The following is a 19,742-nucleotide window of genomic DNA, read 5'->3' on the forward strand; positions in this document are numbered from 1 at the left end:
CTGGGCAAGGTTGTATGGGAGACTGGCAGCTGCCCATGTTGCGAGTCTCCCCTCTCCACGGCACCGATGTTGTCCAAGGGAAGGGCAGTAGGACCCATACAGCTTGGCACCGGTGTCGTCGCAGAGCAATGTGTGGTTAAGTGCCTTGCTCAAGGACACAGCACGCTGCCTCAGATCGCTAGACGAACGCCATTAATGACTTGGCCACGCGCCTTTAACCCGCACAGAAAGCGTAAAGGGTCCTGGCCTGAAATGTCGACTGTACCTCTTCCTATAGATGCTGCCTGGCCTGCTGCATTCACCAGCATTTTTTGTGTGTGTTGCAAGCATATTAAGAACAGTTTCTTCCCCTCTGCCATCAGACTTCTGAATGGACAGTGAACCCATGAACACTACCTCATTATTTTTTCTCTTTTTTCGCACTACTTTTTAAATTTATACTTATTGTAATTTATATTTTTTATTATGTTTTGCAATGTACTGCTGCCGCAAAACAACAAATTACACAGCTCTGATTCTGAGTTGAGATTATATAATTTACTCTGAGGGACAAATAGTGTGCCCAAAGGTAGGTTCTAGATGGTCTGTCCAACATATGAAAGCTATGGGTAAAAATATGTAAGTCTCACATTTATTTAATTCACCTTTCTTTGGGAGTTTTGCAAGGAAGTAGAAGTTGTAATGCAGGAAATGCAACATTTGCTTTGTACAGAACAATCTCTTACTAGTACAGTAGCTCTGTAATAATTGGTGTTAATTGAAAGGTTTGTGTGAGTTAAGAGAATGTGAAATCTTCCTTTTACATTTCAGTGTAAAGGTTGTGGGTAATAATACCAAAGGAGGGATAAATATTGGCCAGGCCTTGGGGATAGTTCCCCGCAGTTCTTCTTCTAAGTAATGTCATGGATACTACATTACATCCACCAGAGGGTGCAAATGGGGCTTCTGAAAGTTGACAGCACTCTCTTAAACCCTGAGTGGAGTAACAGCCTAAATTGTTATGAGAGTCGAACTTAAACCTGCAAACTTCTCGATCAGAGGAAAGATGCTAGCAGCTAAGCCACTGCTGAGAAGTAATTCAGGTGAAGCATGAAGGTACATTCTAGGATTGATCCACTTTAACTGACCATTATATAATCACCGGCTACGGAAGCAAGTTAGAGACCACATATTGAGATGAATGGTTCACATTCTGAATACACAAAGCTGTTCCATGATGTACAGGAGTGTGACAGAACATTCCACACTTGTCTGCACAGGATCAGCCAGGACATCACTCAAGACAAACCAGTCGTTTAAACCAATAAATCAGCATTCCCTCCAATCCACCATGTTGTAGTTTCAATATATACCTTAACCAACATCTTACCAAAGCTTTTTGAACAGCATCTCCGAAGCCAATGACCCCTACTATGTAAGAAGCCTGGGGCTGTGGATCAACGACACTACAAGTTCAAAGTAGATTTATTATCAAAATAGATATATGTCATCATATATAATCCCAAGATTCACTTTCTTGTGGGCATTCACAGTAAATAACAAAGAAGCACAACAGAATTAATGAAAACGTACACCACAAATACGGTTTAACAACCAATGTGCAAAAAACAAAAAGAGAAGAAAAGTGATAATAATAGATAAATAATAGATATCAAGAACATGAGTTGTAGAGTCCTTAGAAGTGAGTCCATAGATTGTCCGTAGGTAGTTGAATTAGTTCACTGTTGGAATGAGTGAAGTTGAGTGAGGTTATCCCCTTTGATTCAAGAGCCTGATGGTTGAGGGGTAATAACTGTTCCTAAACCTGGTGGTGTGGGATTTGAGGTTCCTGTACCTCCCTCGCGTTGGCAGTAGTGAGAAGAGAATATGGTAGGATCCTTGATAATGGATGCTGCTTTCCTGCAACAGGGCTCATTGTAAATGTGCTCAGTGGCGGAGGGGGTTTTACCTATGATGGACTGTTTCTGAACAAGTTCCACACTATTCTGACTTGGGAATGTAATGCCATTATATCATTACACCTGGAATTTCTTAACCAAAAGCTATTATTTCATCTCACTGGGCAGCAGTTGTACAAGAAACAGTTCACCTCCACCCTCTTGAAGGCAGTTAGGGACAGATAATAATTACTGATCCTGTAAATGAGAAGAATTTGCTGGGATTGTTTAGTTCCTAAATGTTAAAATGTATTGTTTAAATATTATTCATATAATTCCTGAACAATGGACAACTTTAATTATTTAGTCTAATTCAAAGCAATGAATATCTCTGAGATATTTCTTTGCCTTACTGATAGTTTGTTTATATGTACATTACTCATATTACCATTCATGACCAATAGAGGAGGGCTATTTTTTTGAGACATATTATTCTGGGCATGTGAGCATTTCAAGGAACTTAAAATATGAATTTTGAGTGTCTTAAAGCATTTCTGTTGTATGTTTTGTGAATAATCTGGTTCTTAAATTACTGTCTTATCTGTTTCTCAACCAGATCCTCTAATTGGCATTAATAAACCTGCAGGATTTTCCATCACAGGTAATGGTGTGTATATATTCTTGACCGGAAGTTATTTTCATCTTTCCATTAATGTGCATGAAGCAGTACAAGTAAATGTACCATTGACGCTATAATATTATTTTCAATGCATTGTGCTCCCAGCAGTAGTGATGGGGTTTACCTTTACTAGTATAGTGTTAACCTCAGCATTGTCAGCATTGGGCGCCATGGTAGCATAATGGTTAGCACGACTCTGTTACAGCTCAGGGCGTCGGAGTACAGAGATCAAACGTGGTGTCCTCTGAAAGGAGTCTGTACGTCCTCCCCATGGAACGTGTGGGCTTTCTCCAGGTGCTCCAGTTTCCTCCCACAGTCCAACGACGTACCAGCTAGGAAGTTAATTGGTCATTGTAAATTGTCCTGTGATTAGGCTAGTGTTAAACTGGGGGTTGCTGGGCAGCACGGCTCGGTGAGCTTATTCTGCACTGCATCTCTAAATTAAAGTACATACATACATACATTCTTGTCCTGCATATTTGGTTCTAAGCCAGGGAGAGCAAAGCCTCAAAACCCAAATAGTGAACATTTGTTGGGAAATGTACTGTAGGATGCTCAGCATTGTGAAACTCCACCCAAGAATATGTTAATGCCTTTAAGAGAGTTAGGAAACAGGTTTGGCGTGAGAGCACTGTGGTTAGTGCATCGCCAGCTGTAAGATCAGGGTTCAAGTCCTGCCACTATCTGTAAGGAGTTTGTACACTCTCCCTGTGACCAGATAGTTTTCCTCCGGGTGCCCCAGTATCCTCCCACTTTCCAGAGATGTATGGTTAGGATTAGTAAGTTGTGGGTATGATGTGGTGCTATGGAAGAGTGGCAACATTTGCAGATTGACCAGCACAATCCTCGCTGATTTTTTTTGATGCAAACAGTGCATTTCACTGTATGTTTCGATGTACATGTGGCAATTAGTACTAATCTTCAAGATATTTAATCTTTCAGTTCTAAAATTTGCTTTACTATCTTATTGATGATACAAAATCCTGAGGTTATGATCTAGTTATCAGCTCCAAATTGAAATAAGGAAGATTTTTTTTGTTTAGAAAATGTAGAACTCAATACCACTAGGAGTATTTGAAGCAAGAAGGAATATTCTAGAAGAATCTTAGTGTAATGCCCTGATTAAGAATTTTACTGCTATGCTGTAGGTATTTCATTTTAGCAGTTCTGTAAGAGCAGCCTGTTCTACTTTAAGCATTTTTGGGTTTGAGTTAAAGATAAGGGGTTGTGATGTTTGTGCTTAGGAATGTAGTGTCATTCAATCAGGATGGTGGAATTGGGATAAGGTTCTAGAGAACGCTGGGCGGAGAGGTTTTTGTGATGGACACTAGTGTGGGTCAAGGTCTTTTTGGCGGGAGCTGGGAGAAGACAGGAGGGAAGATGGGGTGCAGGTGGTCGAAACATCCTGGCTCTCCCAGACTGGTGGGACCAAGTCATATCGACCCTAGACGTACGGAATTCAAGAAAGGTGGTTTTCTCACCGTTGAGTCCATTGGCTTGTTAGTGAGGAACTAACCACGTATTTCTAGAGAAGCTTGGTAAAAGGGGTTTCATTGTAGGGGCTATCGTCTGGGATTGGATTCGCTGAATACTGTGTAATTGCTCTAAGAATTGACTAAGTTGCTTTGTGTTTAAGCCTGTGTTGTCCGGGAAAGTTTTTTTAAGATACGTGGTTATGGACGCTGCAGGGATCAAGTGTTGGTGCAATTCAAAGAGACTACATGTAATTAGGTCTTATGTTCTGAGCGGGGTGGATATCCGCAGCCCAGATGAATTATTGATTCGGGTTTTAAGTACCGTTAAAGTATTAGGGAAAGTTATGATCATGGAACGGCAAACGGTGGGCAAAGATGTTGTTTTAGTTCAGTCTAACAAGGACGTGATGGCAGTGGATCTGCCTGGTATGCTTGGGGTACCTGGAGAGGCGAGCCCATGGTCCATCTATACTTTTAGAAAAGAGGGGAGCGTAGGCGAGGGTGCCTAATTAGAAACCGAGTTTCCTGTAGTTGAGGGTGGAGACTTTAAAGACAAGCCGTTCTCATTTCTGCCGAGTGAGGGGATGGAATTGTCTGATGTGAAAGGTCTCATGAGTTCTTCAGTGGTTGATTTTAAATTCTGAGCTCTTTTGGCTATTACATCACTGGCTGATAAATGCAGAGGTCTATCTGCAGAGAGCTGAAGTTATTGTCGGCTGGGAGTGTTCCCTGGGGTCAAGCTCACACCTGATGAAGATGAAGAATGTGAGGCTTGGGCTGAGCAGCCATCGCCGTTACTGGATGAATGCAGTGCTCAGATAATATGAAAAATATGAGCCTGTTAGAGAGCTTAAGGGGCCCGGCGGCTGATACAGTGAGGTTCCTCAAGACAGAAAATCCATTAGCCACGACAGCTAATTACCTGCAAGCTCTGGAAGATGCTTTTGGCACTGCACAAAGTGCAGCCGATCGTAGGATGAAGTTTAGGCACACATTTCAGGAGGAAGGAGAGGTGTTGTCTGCCTCCATTTCCAGGTTGGAGAAGCTGCTGCAGAGTTTGTGCCACAAAGGGAGCATTCAACTCTCTGAGAGAAATTGCTTGAGGATGGAGCAAGTTGTGAAGGGCGCTTTGTCATGAGGTGATTGCTCTATGTATTTGAATGACCCGCCAGATGCGCCCCCCTCATCTTTTACCGAGTTACTCTGAGAAGTTAGAGAGGAGGAAAACTCGATGGAGGAGCGGGAGGCCTCTTGTCATCAAGGCAAAGTCCTCGGTAGTAACCTCTGTTGCTAAAGCGACCCCTGATGCCACAGCAGTGGGGGTTTTGCAGGATGTCCCGAAAGATCTGAGGGCTGAGCATTTTTTGGATGATATTTGGTTGGTGTTGCCATTAAGCATGACAAGGCCAATAGGAAGACGGACCCACTGGTGAGACGTACAAAGGTGAGGACTGCTACTGAGTGGGGTCCCTTGACCAGGGAAGTGACCGGTATTTTCTGTTACAACTGTGGAGAAGATGGACATTTCAAACGGGAGTGTAAAGGACAGGAAAATCTTTAGAAAGTAAATCAGCGGTTGATCAAAAGGTGAAGAAATGAGGTAATCCCTCGGAGGGACCCTGTAAAGGAATGGTCTGGTGTTTCAGAGAGAATATGTTCCTATCAGTGTATCAAGGGAGATTACTAAAGTACACAACACTATTCCTGAAGGTTTATTGGGACTGGGCTCTGATGTATCCATATGGATTGAAGGAGTTTGTGCTAGAGCCATATTTGACACAGGTTCTCATGTTACTTTGCTTATCCTTTTACAACCAGTATTTGACGCATTCACCATTGACACCACTTGCTGCCTTTGAGATCCATGGCCTTAGTGCTGATGAGTACCCATACGGTGACTACTTGTTGTTGAAACTGGAGTTTTTTCGAAAGCAGATGTTGGAGTAACTGAGACTACTGACACACCAGTGTTGGTCTGCCCTGATCCGGTTGAAAAGGGTGGAGCTTCCATTCTTGTGGGAGCAAATACTTCCATTATGAGAAAGCTTGTGGGAGTGTGCAAGGAGAGAAATGGAGAGAACTTTTTGAAAACCTTGTCCATTCATCTTGTGTTCAGAGCTGCTTTTGAGAAGGTGCAGGTTCCTCCTAAGCAGGATAATAGGCAGAAACAAGGAACTGTGTGGTACACCCAGTCTCAACCTATCATATTATGTCCTGGAGGAGTAGCTGGAGTGACAGAAGCCTCTGAATTTGCTGATATTAGTTTAGATTAGATTAGATTATGAGGACACTCAGTCCTCTTTTATTGTCATTTAGTAATGCATGCATTAAGAAATGATACAATGTTCCTCTGGTGTGATATCACAGAAACACAAGACAGACCAAGACTGAAAAACTGACAAAAACCACATAATTACAACATATAGTTATAACAATGCAAGCAATACCATAACTTGATGAAGAACAGGCCATGGGCATGTTAAAAAAAAGTTCAAAGTCTCTCGAAAGTCCCATCATCTCACGCAGACGGGAGAAGGAAGAAAACTCTCTTCCTGCCATGAGCTACCAGCGCCACAAACTTGCTGATGCAGCATCCTGGAAGCACCCAACCACAGTCTGACTCTGAGTCCGTCTGAAAACTTCAAGCCTCTGACACCGAGAACCATCTCTGCCGAGCGCTTCGACCCCAGCCTTGGCCGCCAGCAGCAGGAAAAGCCGAGGATTTGGGGCCTTCCCTCCGGAGATTCTTGATTGCACAGTAGCAGCAGCAGTGAAGCGGGCATTTCAGAAGTTTCTCCAGATGTTCCTCCATGCTTCTCACGTCTGTCTCCATCAAATCAGAATTGTGCACGGCCCCTATTTAACAAGTACAATATCATTTCATTGGAAAGGCCGCGTGCGCTGCGTCGTGTCGCCATCTTCTCCTCCCACCATCATTTATGCCTGAGGAATGGAAAAGGAGATTAACTGAGAAGATGTTGGGATGCGAAGATGCCTGTTGTACTGACAAGTATGATGTTGATTACTCCAAGAGTACTTGCCATACTATTAGAGCAACCGAGGATACCCCTGTCCGAGAGAGGTCTCGCTGGTTGGCACCAGTGAAGGTTGAAAATGTTTGGCAGCACCTGCTTAAGGAAGTTAAATTCAATCAAGGAGCTGGGGGACCTGAGCCGCTGGAAGACACGAGTGACAGATGGGAGGCACCCTCTAGTAGATAGGAAAGGTCACAAGGGGTGGTTGAAGCTGGAGGAGCTGAAGATGGGTTAAGGAGGTCTCAGAGTCAGAAAACCGCCAGATGGGCTGGGGGAACAGAGTGCTGTGTCTTTCCCCCTAGTGAGATATGTTTAGTGAGCACTTACAAATGAATTGAAGGTCCTGACATCATGGAAATTCCTTTGAAAACTGTGTTGTAAGTGATGGGTTGATAAATTTCAAAGTCATGAGGACATGACTATTTTTGGTGGAGAGAGAGTGTAACACCCTGGTTAAGATTTTTATTGTTGTAGGTATTTCATTTCAGCAGTTCTGTAAGAGCAGTGTGTTCTGCTTTCAATATGTATAGGTTGGAGCTAAAGATAAGGGGTTGTGATGTTCATGCTTCGGAATGTAGCATCATCCAATCAGGATGGTGGAATTGGGAGAAGGTCCTAGAGAATGCTGGGCGGCGAGGTTTTTGTGACGGAACTGGTGTGGGTCGAGGTCTTTTTGGTGAGAGCAGGGAGAAGACAGGAGGAAGATGGGTGAGGATGCCGACCCAGTTGCACAAGGTGCTTTGTGCAGATGAATGGCTTCAAGGAGGAAGGACCAACACTCCCGTGGGGGAGCCCATTTGTTGGAGATGGACCTCAAGTGACATTCGGAATGTGGTGTATGCTTTCACGCAGACTGTGGGTCCAATGTGTGCGTTAAAGCCAACTTCAAGATGAGCTCCAACTTAAGCGCACATTTGGATTGGGTTAACTGTAATAGGCTCTTTTTTTTCTTTTTCTTTTCCTACTAACTGTTCGATAAAGCTGAAATTTGTAAATATACCTCCTTTATAATTGTATGCAGTATACAATGTTTTTCTTACTGACGGGTAATTGCAAGTGGCAACATTTAAACAGTATTTGCTCAGATTGGGATGTGGCTGGTTGAAATGTCCTGTTCTTCTGGTCTGGTGGGACCCAAGTTATATGGACCCTAGACGTACAGAATTTGGGAAAGTTGGTTTTCTCACCAGTGAGTCCATTGACTTGTTAGTGAGGGGCTAACCAGTTGTGTTTCCAGAGACATCTGGTAAAAAGGGGTTTCATTAGTAACCATTATTAATTATTGGACTTGCAGCATTCTGCTTGATAATACTCAGTGACTGGTGATATCGTGCACATTTTGGGTACAACTTGCCCATACATTGCTAATTATTTTTTTGCAGGTTTAATGACCGATCCAGTATTTATAATTGATGTACTACTTTAAAAAGTTAAATTCTAAATGGTTTGTTTTTACTTTGCAAATACCTTCCTCACCTTGCACCCCCAAACCATGGAGCTTAAATTGCATGTGTTCTGAATGCTGGAAACTTATTTACAGATTTTTGATTTACCATTCTTTTCACTTTCAGTATGGGCTCACTGATTGAAATACATGGGCATGAACATTGTGTACCATTTAACTGACTAACAAATTATGTATTTAAATATAATACAAAACAAATTAGAATACTTCTATGTTCCGTGCCTATTCTGGTATCTGTCCCCCACTTTTCCTTCGCTACATCGACGACTGCATTGGCGCTGCTTCCTGCACGCATGCAGAACTCATTGACTTTATTAACTTTGCCTCCAACTTTCACCCTGCCCTCAAGTTTACCTGGTCCATTTCCAACACCTCCCTCCCCTTTCTAGATCTTTCTGTCTCTGTCTCTGGAGACAGCTTATCCACTGATGTCTACTATAAGCCTACTGACTCTTACAGCTATCTGGACTATTCCTCTTCTCACCGTCTCTTGCAAAAACGCCATCCCCTTCTCGCAATTCCTCCGTCTCCGCCGCATCTGCTCTCAAGATGAGGCTTTTCATTCTAGGACGAGGGAGATGTCTTCATTTTTTAAAGAAAGGGGCTTCCCTTCCTCCACTATCAACTCTGCTCTTAAACGCATCTCCCCCATTTCACGTACATCTGCTCTCACTCCATCCTCCCACCACCCCACTAGGAATAGGGTTCCCCTGGTCCTCACCTACCACCCCACCAGCCTCCGGGTCCAACATATTATTCTCCGTAACTTCCGCCACCTCCAATGGGATCCCACCACTAAGCATATCTTTCCCTCCCCCCCTCTCTCTGCATTCCGCAGGGATCGCTCCCTACACAACTCCCTTGTCCATTCGTCCCCCCCATCCCTCCCCACTGATCTCCCTCCTGGCACTTATCCGTGTAAGCGGAACAAGTGCTACACATGCCCTTACACTTCCTCCCTTACCACCATTCAGGGCCCCAAACAGTCCTTCCAGGTGAGGCATCACTTCACCTGTGAGTCGACTGGGGTGATATACTGCGTCCGGTGCTCCCGATGTGGCCTTTTATATATTGGTGAGACCCGACGCAGACTGGGAGACCGCTTTGCTGAACATCTACGCTCTGTCCGCCAGAGAAAGCAGGATCTCCCAGTGGCCACACATTTTAATTCCACATCCCATTCCCATTCTGACATGTCTATCCACGGCCTCCTCTACTGTAAAGATGAAGCCACACTCAGGTTGGAGGAACAACACCTTATATTCCGTATGGGTAGCCTCCAACCTGATGGCATGAACATTGACTTCTCTAACTTCTGCTAGGCCCCACCTCCCCCTCGTACCCTATCTGTTACTCCTTTTTATGCACACATTCTTTCTCTCACTCTCCTTTTTCTCCCTCTGTCCCTCTGAATATACCTCTTGCCCATCCTCTGGGTCACCCCCCCCCGTCTTTCTTCCCGGACCTCCTGTCCCATGATCCTCTCGTATCCCCTTTTGCCTATCACCTGTCCAGCTCTCGGCTCTATCTCTCCCCCTCCTGTCTTCTCCTATCATTTTGCATCTCCCCCTCCCCCTCCAACTTTCAAATCCCTTACTCACTCTTCCTTCAGTTAGTCCTGACGAAGGGTCTCGGCCTGAAACGTCGACTGCGCCTCTTCCTATAGATGCTGCCTGGCCTGCTGCGTTCACCAGCAACTTTTATGTGTGTTGCTTGAATACTATCAATACTATAGAACTACAGTACTATAAAATTGTATTAGGTCCTAAAAGTTGTTGATAGAGGAATTCAGTGTATGCTGACATGTTGTTTTGACTGACTGTAAGTGAACAAATCCAGCGCAGACACCTAGTGGAGATAATGGACTACCTTCATACAATGCTGTTAACAATTACATTCCCTAAATCTTAATTTCTTTGTAACATTCAAGATGATTGTTGATCCCTTCAGATTCTTCATTTAAAGATTCAACGTACATTTATTAATATGTATGCAGTATACAACCCTGAGATTTGTTTTCCCACGAAACAAAGAAAACCATAAGCCCGTCCAAAGAGAAAACATTAAACCATCAACGTGCAAAAAAAACCAAATCGTGTAAGCGACAAAAAAAAACAAGCAAAAACACAGAAGCTAAAACATCAAGCCATGAAGCTATCTAGGACCCTGGTCAGACCCCACTTGGTGTACTGTGCTCAGTTCTGGTTGCCTTACTATAGGAAGGATGTGGAAACCATAGAAAAGGTACAGAGGAGATTTTCAAGGATGTTGCCTGGATTGGGGAGCATGTCTTAGGACAGTAGGTTGAGTGAACTCGGCCTTTTTTCCTTGGAGTGATGGAGGATGAGAGGTGGCCTGATAGAGGTGTATCAGATGATGAGAGGGATTAATCATGTGGATAGTCAGAGGCTTTTTCCCAGGACTGAAATGGCTAGCATGAGAGGGCACAGTTTTAAGGTGCTTAGAAGTAGGTACAGAGGAGATGTCAGAGGTAAGTTTTTACGCAGAGAATGGTGAGTGTGTGGAATGGGCTGCTGGCGATGGAGGTGGAGGCGGATACGATAGGGTCTTTTAAGCGACTCCTGGACAGTTACATGGAGCTCAGAAAAATAGAGGGCCATGGGTAATCCTAGGTAATTTCTAAGGTAAGGACATGTTTGGCACAGCTTTGTGGGCCAAAGGGCCTGTATTGTGCTGTAGGTTTTTTGTGAAGTCATTGAAACAGCAATGTTCGGTTCGGTTCAGTTTAGGTTGACTGCAGGCTGCAGAACCAGTCCACCCCCTGATCAAAATTGCATAAAATTGCAACAGAAAAAGGAGCAAGCAGAAACGCATCATAACATGAACTACAGAGTCCGATTCACAAACCATGTCGATTAGACCTTGCCCAAGACCCAAGACTCTGGCAGCATCAAGCGAAAGGGAGAGAGAGACCAGTCAAAAGCAGGCACCTTCCTCTGGGAGCATCAAGCGAGAGGGAGAGAGAGACTGGTCCCAGGTAGGCAGGTGGCACTGAACACCCATTGACCTTCCATTCTCCTCCTCATTGATTCCAGTCCTGCTGAATGCTTTAATCGGCGAGAAATGGATTTGATCATGGACTCGCGCCCGTCTCCAGACGAGAAATGGATTTGATCATGGACTCGTGCCCGTCTCCAGGCCTCTTGGCCACCGGGCAGCACACTACTTCAAACCTCACTGAATTCCACTGGAGACAGCAGAGCGTCAGATTGCTCAGTTGGCCCGAAAGCGCACCCTCAAAACGTCCGAAGCCCCTTTTTACTGGGAGTCTGTAGAGATGCAGCTCATTAGCCCCTTGCTAACAGCATCCAGACTCAGCGGTGAAAAACCCGCCTTTCTCAGACTCTGTACGTCTAGAATCATTATGACTTGGGTCCTGCCTGACAAACCTGTGAGGTTAGAGTGGCTGGCTGACTCGAACTCCGATCCGTCTGAAAACTGTAATTTACTGCCCCCATGCAATCACCCGACGGCAAGAAATAACAGACCATACACTGCGTACAATTATAAAGAAAGTATATTTATGAATGTTAACTTAACCAAACACTTATTAAAGAAAAAAACAAAAAGGCCCATCATAATTAAATAGTTAAATGTACACAGGTTGGAGCTCAAATCTTCCAAAAGCCTTTGTGTCCGATGTACTCACAGCGTAACTCCTATTCACCGATCCCCGGTAGAAATCCCCCTCCTGGGCTCCATCGAATCCTAAGGCCAGTTCTCTTGAGCTTCTTCTCTCTCAATCTCCTGCTGAAAAAGACCTCGACCCACTTAAATGTCTGTCACAAAACCTCTCCCGCAGTGTTCTCTAGAACCTTCTCCCAGTTCCACCATCCTGATTGGATCCCTTGTCATTAATGGTAACCCAAACACTACCAGCAGAACACACTGCTTCTACAGAAAACCATGACATGAAATATCTTATCACATTAACAGCAGAACCTTTACCAGGGCATTACATGTAGATCACAGATTCCAGCAGTAACAGAATCATATTTGGAAGAAGTTGAAGCAGTTAAAGAAATAGTTTTGTGAGCTGTCTGAAGGACTTTGTCTTTAGTTGCGTTGTTCGCTGGTGCCATGTTCTTCATAGTTCCCAACCTGTTGAAGTAGTGAAATTGTTTCATTTTCACTCCTGGCCATTTCTGGCATCTCCAAGCCTGAATGCTTGAAACCACAGTGAGAAGAACAGTTCTAAATTGTCTGCGTGCTTATTTCTTGCCAGTTATCAGTGACAAGAATCAGTACTCTTTGAACACAAGCACATTCAGATGCCACTACTTAAAAACTGTCAGCTCCAAGCATGGTGTAGTACCTCAGCCACACAGTTGCACATATCCGACATTAGTTAGAAACTGTTTAGCACAACCTCCTGCCCCAGTTAAGCATCACAGTGTCCGAAATAAATGAAGGGAATGCCGGCTACTTCCTTGCTTACTTTTTGTCTTTAAGAGTTGTTCCAACTAAGAAACATGGAAAACCTACAGCACAATACAGGCCCTTCTGTGCTGAACATGTCCTTACCTTTACCTAGGCTTACCCATAGCCCTCTATTTTTCTAAGATCCAGGTATCCATCCAGGAGTCTCTTAAAAGACCCTATCGATTCTGCCTCTACCGCTGGCAGCCCATTCCACGCACTCACCACTCCCTGCGTAAAAAAACTTACCCCTGACATCTCCTCCTACCTTAAAACTATGCCCTCTCATGCTAGGCATTTCAGCCTTGGGGAAAAGCCTCTGACTATCCACACAATCAATGCCTCTCATTATCTTGAACACTTCTATCAGGTCACCTGTCATCCTCCATCGCTCCAAGGAGAAAAGGCCAAGTTTACTCAACCTAGTCTCATAAGGCATGCTCCCCAATCCAGGCAACATCTCTGCACCCTTTCTGTGGTTTCCATGTCTTTCCTGTAGTGAGGCGATCAGAATTGAACACAGTATTCCAAGTGGGGTCTGACCAGGGTCCTATATAGCTGCAACATTACCTCTCGGCTCTTAAACTCAATCCCACGATTGATGAAGGCCAATGCACCGTATGCTTTCTTAACCACAGAGTCAACCTGTATAGCAGCTTTGAGTATCCTGTGGACTCGGACCCCAAGATCCCTCTGATCCTCCACACTGCCAAGAGTCTTGCCATTAATGCTATATTCTGTCATCATATTTGACCTACCAGAATGAACCACCTCACACTTATCTGGGTTGAACTCCACCTGCCACATCTTAGCCCAGTTTTGCATCTTATCAATGTCCTGCTGTAACCTCTGACAGCCCTCCACACTATCCATAACACCCCCAACCTTTCTGTCATCAGAAATTTACTAACCCATCCCTCCACTTCCTCATCCAGGTCATTTATAAAAATCACAAAGAGAAGGGGTCCCAGAACAGATCCCTGAGGCACATCACTGGTCACTTGCCTCCATGCAGAATATGACCCATCTACAACCACTCTTTACCTTCTGTGGGCAAGTCAGTTCTGAATCCACAAAGCAATGTCCCCTTGGATCCCATGCCTCCTTACTTTCTCAATAAGCCTTGCATGGGGTACCTTATCAAATGCCTTGCCTCTCAGGATCTTCTCCATATCCATCTATGACTCTACCTTCATCAATGTGTTTCAAAAGATTCAATCAGGATCATAAGGCATGACCTGCCTATGACAAAGCCATGCTGACTATTCCTAATCATATGCCTCTCCAAATGTTCATAAATCCTGCCTCTCAGGATCTTCTCCATCAACTTACCAACCACTGAAGTAAGACTCACTGGTCTATAATTTCGTGGGCTATCTCTACTCCCTTTTTTGAATAAAGGAACAACATCCGCAACCCTCCAATTCTCCGGAACCTTTCCTGTTCTCATTGATGATGCAATGATCATTGCCAGAGGCTCAGCAATCTCCTCCCTCGCTTCCCACAGGAGTCTGGGGTACATCTCGTCCCGTCCTGGTGACTTATCCAATTTGATGCTTTCCAAAAGCTCCAGCACATCCTCTTCCTTAATATCTACATGCTCAAGGTTTTCAGTCCACTGCAAGTCATCCAAGATCCTTTTCCGTAGTGAATACTGAAGCAAAGTATTCATTAAGTATCTCTGCTATGTCCTCCAGTTCCATACACACTTTTCCACTGTCACACTTGATTGATCCTATTTTCTCATGTCTTATCCTCTTGCTCTTGAATGCCTTGGGGTTTTCCTTAATCCTGTCCGCCAAAACCTTCTCATGGCCCTTTCTGGCTCTCCTAATTTCAATCTTAAACTCTTTCCTGCTAGCCTTATAATCTTCTAGATCTTTATCATTACCTAGTTTTTTGAACCTTTCGTAATCTCTTCTTTTCTTCTTGACTAGATTTACAACAGCCTTTGTACACCATGGTTCCTGTCCCCATCTCATTAGAACTATGTGGCTGCCCCAATTAACTGACGACCCAATGCACCAGAATCCATTGTACTTTAAACATATTCAAGACTCAGACAGATAGATTGTTCTCCGAAGCTAAGGGGGACCTGATAGAAGTACATAACATTCTGTGAGGCATAGATAGGTTAGATAGTGCGAGTCTTGTTCTTAGGGTGGAACTGATAGGCCAAGGTGAATGGTGGAAGTTTAAAGGAGATTTGTGAGGCAAGTGCAGAGATTTGCAGGTGTCTGGAACTGTCAGTCGTGGTAAGTTGAAGTAGATATGATACCATTGCTTAAGGGACATTTTGACATGCATATGAATAGGCAGGGAATGGGGGATATGGACAACAGGTTGGTAAAAGGGATTAGTTTAAATTGGCATTATGGTCATCGTAGAGGTAGTGATCTGGAGGGCCAATTCCTGTGGTGGCCTATTCTGTATTCTGTAATCCAGATGCAATTTTTGACCTTAGGGGTAGGGGTCAGGTCGGAACATTGAATTGAAAGATGATACCAGCCATGATATTATTCAATGGTAGAGAAGATTTAATGAACCGTCTGTCCTAATGATGTTTATAAAAAGATGAAACGTGCCTTTTTCACTCCTCCATTGTACATCAGGTGGAGATCTTTGTTTGACATCACTACTTCCAGATCTCCAGCAGCGGCTCCAGCTTTCTGAAGAGCTCCATATTGTAAAAGCAAGTCACAGGTGGGTCAGTTTTTAGTGGGAATTTGATAGTTTTCTTTTTGGATGCATTGTGCAGGATATTAAATATGCTATCGATAAAAACATGAAATTTAAAAGTTGGGAAATGCATATGCAAAAAACTGACAATGAAGATTTTTATACAGGGTCAAAGTATATCCAGAGGAGTGCGGACAGGACTAAATTCAGGTAACCATAGAAAACCAGGTTGTCTGCACATTTAGATGCATATCCAGGATACAAACTGCAGTGGCATAAACATAAATAGGAGCAAAATGCATTCACAGATAAACAACTATATTCTCATATGACTGTAACAGCATAGACAACTCCAGCACCATACCAACGCACTGTGCATTACATATAACAGAGAAGAGAATGCTGAAATGATGCTGTTATGTACAAGACCGTAAGCTGTAGGAGCAGAATTAGACCATTTGGCCCATCGAGCCTACTCTGCCATCCCATCATGGCTGATATACTGTTCCTCTCAACTTAATTCTTCTGCCTTCTCCATGTAACCTTAGACACCCTGACTTATCAAGAACCTATCGACCTCTGCTTTAAATATTTTGAGAGATATAGCATAGCACAGGCTCTTCCAGCCCACCGAGCCAGGTCACCCAGCAACCTAGTGATTAACCCCAGCCTTCGCAGAGGACAATTTACAATGACCAATTAACTTACTAACTGATACGTCTTTTGGCTGTGGGAGGAAACTGAATCATTTAGTGGAAGCCCACACACACATGGGAAATACATACGAACTTTCTGACAGAGGATGCTGGAATTGAACTTGGAATTCTGATGCCCCAAGCTGTAATAGCGTCACACTAACCACTACGCTACTTTGGTATACCCATTGACTTTTCCTTCAGAGCTATCTATAGCAACGAATTCCAAAGGTGCTGTTCTAAAGGGATTGTCCCTCTATTCTGAGGCTGTGCCCTCTGGTCCCAGACTCCCCCCACTATGGGAAACATCTTTTCCTCATCCGCTGTATCTGGGCCCTTCATTATTAGATCTATCATTTGGACTACCAGTGACAATGCATGTTCTGGTTACACACTGTATTTAGAAAGAAACGTAGACGCCTCACTGCTCAATATATCTCACTGAAATAGTCTACTACTGCATTAATCACATTTGTATTTCTAAATTATGATTTGTATGTTGCAAATGAGTACATTATAATTTGAACTGTGACAAGTCCATTAACCTTCAATATCTACCTTATTTACAGCTAACTTTTATGCTTTATTCACAGAGACTATTCTGGTCTGGTTCTGCTTTCTACTTGTCACCAAACCACCAAACTCATTGAGGATGCCTTTATCCAGGCTCGCAGAAAAAAGGAACCATTAATGACTTACTGGTAATGGCTGAATTAGTATGCAAATTTCAAATAACCCAAAAATAAAACCTTTTATATCAAATCCCAGGTTCTTGTCATTAGTATTGATCAAAGGAGTTAATCTATGTAACAGTAGCTCTTAGTACCTGTAAACTAATCAGCAATACGACTGGGATAGAGAAGTCTGTAGAAATTGGTGTTGGTCTCAATATTTTTCATTATATCTGAATGACACAAGCTATTTCACAAAACTTTGGGTCGGATAAAGTGCTGAAAATGGGAGAGTTAGAAATGAAGCATCACCACAGAGAGGAGATAAAGAACCCTTATGAATCGAATATTAATCAGTACAAGGAGTGACAGAGCTATTACGATTTGTATGTCAGTGAGTACAGGGCTTGACAAGGTGTTACAGCTTGAATGTACAGGAAATGACAGTCTTGGCTGCTTGAAAATTCTTGAGCACATGGAATAACAGCATAGGAGACTGAAGGGTGACCTTATAGATGTATATAAAATCATGAGGAGCATAGATAGCGTGAATATACTCAAGCATTTCTCCTGGGGAAAGGAAATCACAAACTAGTGGACGTGGAGAGGATGTTTCCAATAGTGGGAAAGTCTAGGACCAGAGGGCACAGCCTCAGAATAGAGGAACACTAGACAGAGATGAGGTGAAGTTTCTTTAGCCAGAGGGTGGTGAATCTATAGAATTCATTGCAACATTTAGCTGTGGAGACCAAGTCATTTGGTATATTTAAAGCAGAGGTAAATTAGTAAGGGCATCAAAGGATCAAAGGTTAAGGAGAGAAGGTAGGAGAATGCAGTTGCGAGGGGGCAAAAACAGCATAGATCAAATGGCTGAGCAGACTCAATGGCCCAATTCTGAACCTTTGTGTTATGGTCATGGTCATGGTCATAGTCATAGAATCATACAGCACAGAAAAGGCCCTTCGGCCCACTCATCCATGCTGACCAAGATGCCTATTTAAATGAGTCTCATTTTCTTGTGTTTGACTCATATCCTCTAAGCCGTTCCTATCCCTGTGTTTAAAATGTTTATCTTATACCTGCCTTGGCCACTTATTTTACAGCTCGTTCCATATACATACCACTCTGTGTGGGAAAAAGTTTCCATGCAGGTTTCTAATAAATCTAATAATTTCTAATAAATATTTCCCCTCTCATCTTAAAGCCTGTGCCTTCTAGTTCTTGATTCCCTTTCCCTGAGTAAAAGACTATGGATTCCCCCTATCTCTGCCCCTTATATGTTCACCCCCAGTTTCCTATGCTCAGTGAATAATGTCCTATCCTGCCCTACCTCTCTCAATAACCCTGTCCCTTAGTCTTGGCACATCCTCATAAGTCCTAATTGTATTCTTTCCAGCTTAATGGCATCTTTTCTATAGTAGGATGACCAAAACTGAATGCATTATTTCAAAGTGTGGCCTCTCCAATATCTTGTCCAACTGCAACATAACATCAAAATGTCTATATTTAGTGTTCTGACTGATGAGGGCCAGTGTACCAGAATTCTTCTTTGCCACCGTCTACCTGAGATGCCATTTTCAACGAACCATGTATTGTACTCCTAGATCCCTCTGTTCTATCACACTCCCCAGGGCCTTACCATTGAGTGTAAAAGTGTTCCCCTTAGCTTGACTTCTTAAAAGCAAGACCACACATTTACCTGAATTAAATTCTATTTGCCACTTCTTGGCCCTCTTTCCCAGCTGATCAAGATCTTGCTGTCATTCTTAATAACCTTCCTCACTACGTATTTTGGTTTAATCTGCTTTGTATGTTCTCAACATCTGACTTTAGCTCCTTTTTCTCAAATTTCAGGGTGAATTCAATCATATTATGGCCACTTTCTCCTAAGCGTTCTTTTACCTTAAGCTCCCTAATCAATTTTGGCTAATTGTACAATACCCAATCCAAAATAGCTGATCTCTAGTGGGGTCAACCATGAGCTGCTCTAAAAAGCCATCTCATAGGTACTCTAGAAACTCCCCCTCCTGGAAGCCTGCACCAACCTGATTTTCCCAATCCACCTGCATATTGAAGTCTCCCATGACTGTTGTAACATTGCCTTTTTGGCATGTAGTTTCTATCTCCTTTTGTAATTTGTTCCATTTAAGGAGGGGAATTAGCAGCCAATGTTTAAAACCAAGTCCCTTCATTATGTGAATAAGTTGAGAGAACTTGGCCTTTTCTCTTTGGAGCGACAGAGGATGAAGGATGACCTGATAGAGGTGTATAGGATGATGAGAGGCACTGATCATGTGGATAGTCAGAGGCTTTTCCCCAGGGCTGCAATGGCTAACACGGGGGGGGCATAGTTTTAAGATGCTTGGCAGTAGGTACAAGGGGGATGTCAGAGGCAAGTTTTTTTTTTACAGAGAGTGGTGGGTGTGTGGAATGCACTGCCAACAAAGGTGGTGGAGGCAGATACAATAGGGTCTTTTAAGACAGTCTTAGTAGGGACATGCAGCTTAGCAATATAGAGGGCTATGTGGTAGGGAAACTCTAGGCAGTTTCTAGAGTAGGTTACATGGTTGGCATGGCATTGTGGGATTAAGGGCCTGTAATCTGCTGTTTGGTCACCGGACGCTCGGAGAGATTCGGCAGGGGGAGACTTCCGGTAGCGCTCATGGAGTGAAGTCGCGTTCTTGACTCGCTCCATTACCTCTGAGTTTTTTCTCTCTATGGTCAGC

At 43.5% G+C, this 19,742-nt stretch overlaps 1 protein-coding gene across 2 annotated transcripts in view; it reads left to right on the top strand.

The window, feature by feature from the left end:
* The window catches only part of LOC134356652 (mitochondrial mRNA pseudouridine synthase RPUSD3-like), a 53,738-nt gene that overhangs the window by 20,578 nt on the left and 13,418 nt on the right, over positions 1 to 19,742 (top strand). Inside the window, exons 4-6 of one of the 2 annotated variants that reach the window (XM_063067631.1) lie at positions 2,494 to 2,544; positions 15,584 to 15,674; positions 16,939 to 17,046. In XM_063067631.1, coding sequence (XP_062923701.1) covers positions 2,494 to 2,544; positions 15,584 to 15,674; positions 16,939 to 17,046 — 250 coding nt within the window. The remainder of the gene's footprint in view (positions 1 to 2,493; positions 2,545 to 15,583; positions 15,675 to 16,938; positions 17,047 to 19,742) is intronic. The other variant, XM_063067632.1, reaches the window with a different exon arrangement.

This window comes from Mobula hypostoma, chromosome 15, assembly GCF_963921235.1.
Source record: "Mobula hypostoma chromosome 15, sMobHyp1.1, whole genome shotgun sequence".
NCBI classification, from domain to species: Eukaryota; Metazoa; Chordata; class Chondrichthyes; order Myliobatiformes; family Myliobatidae; genus Mobula; species Mobula hypostoma.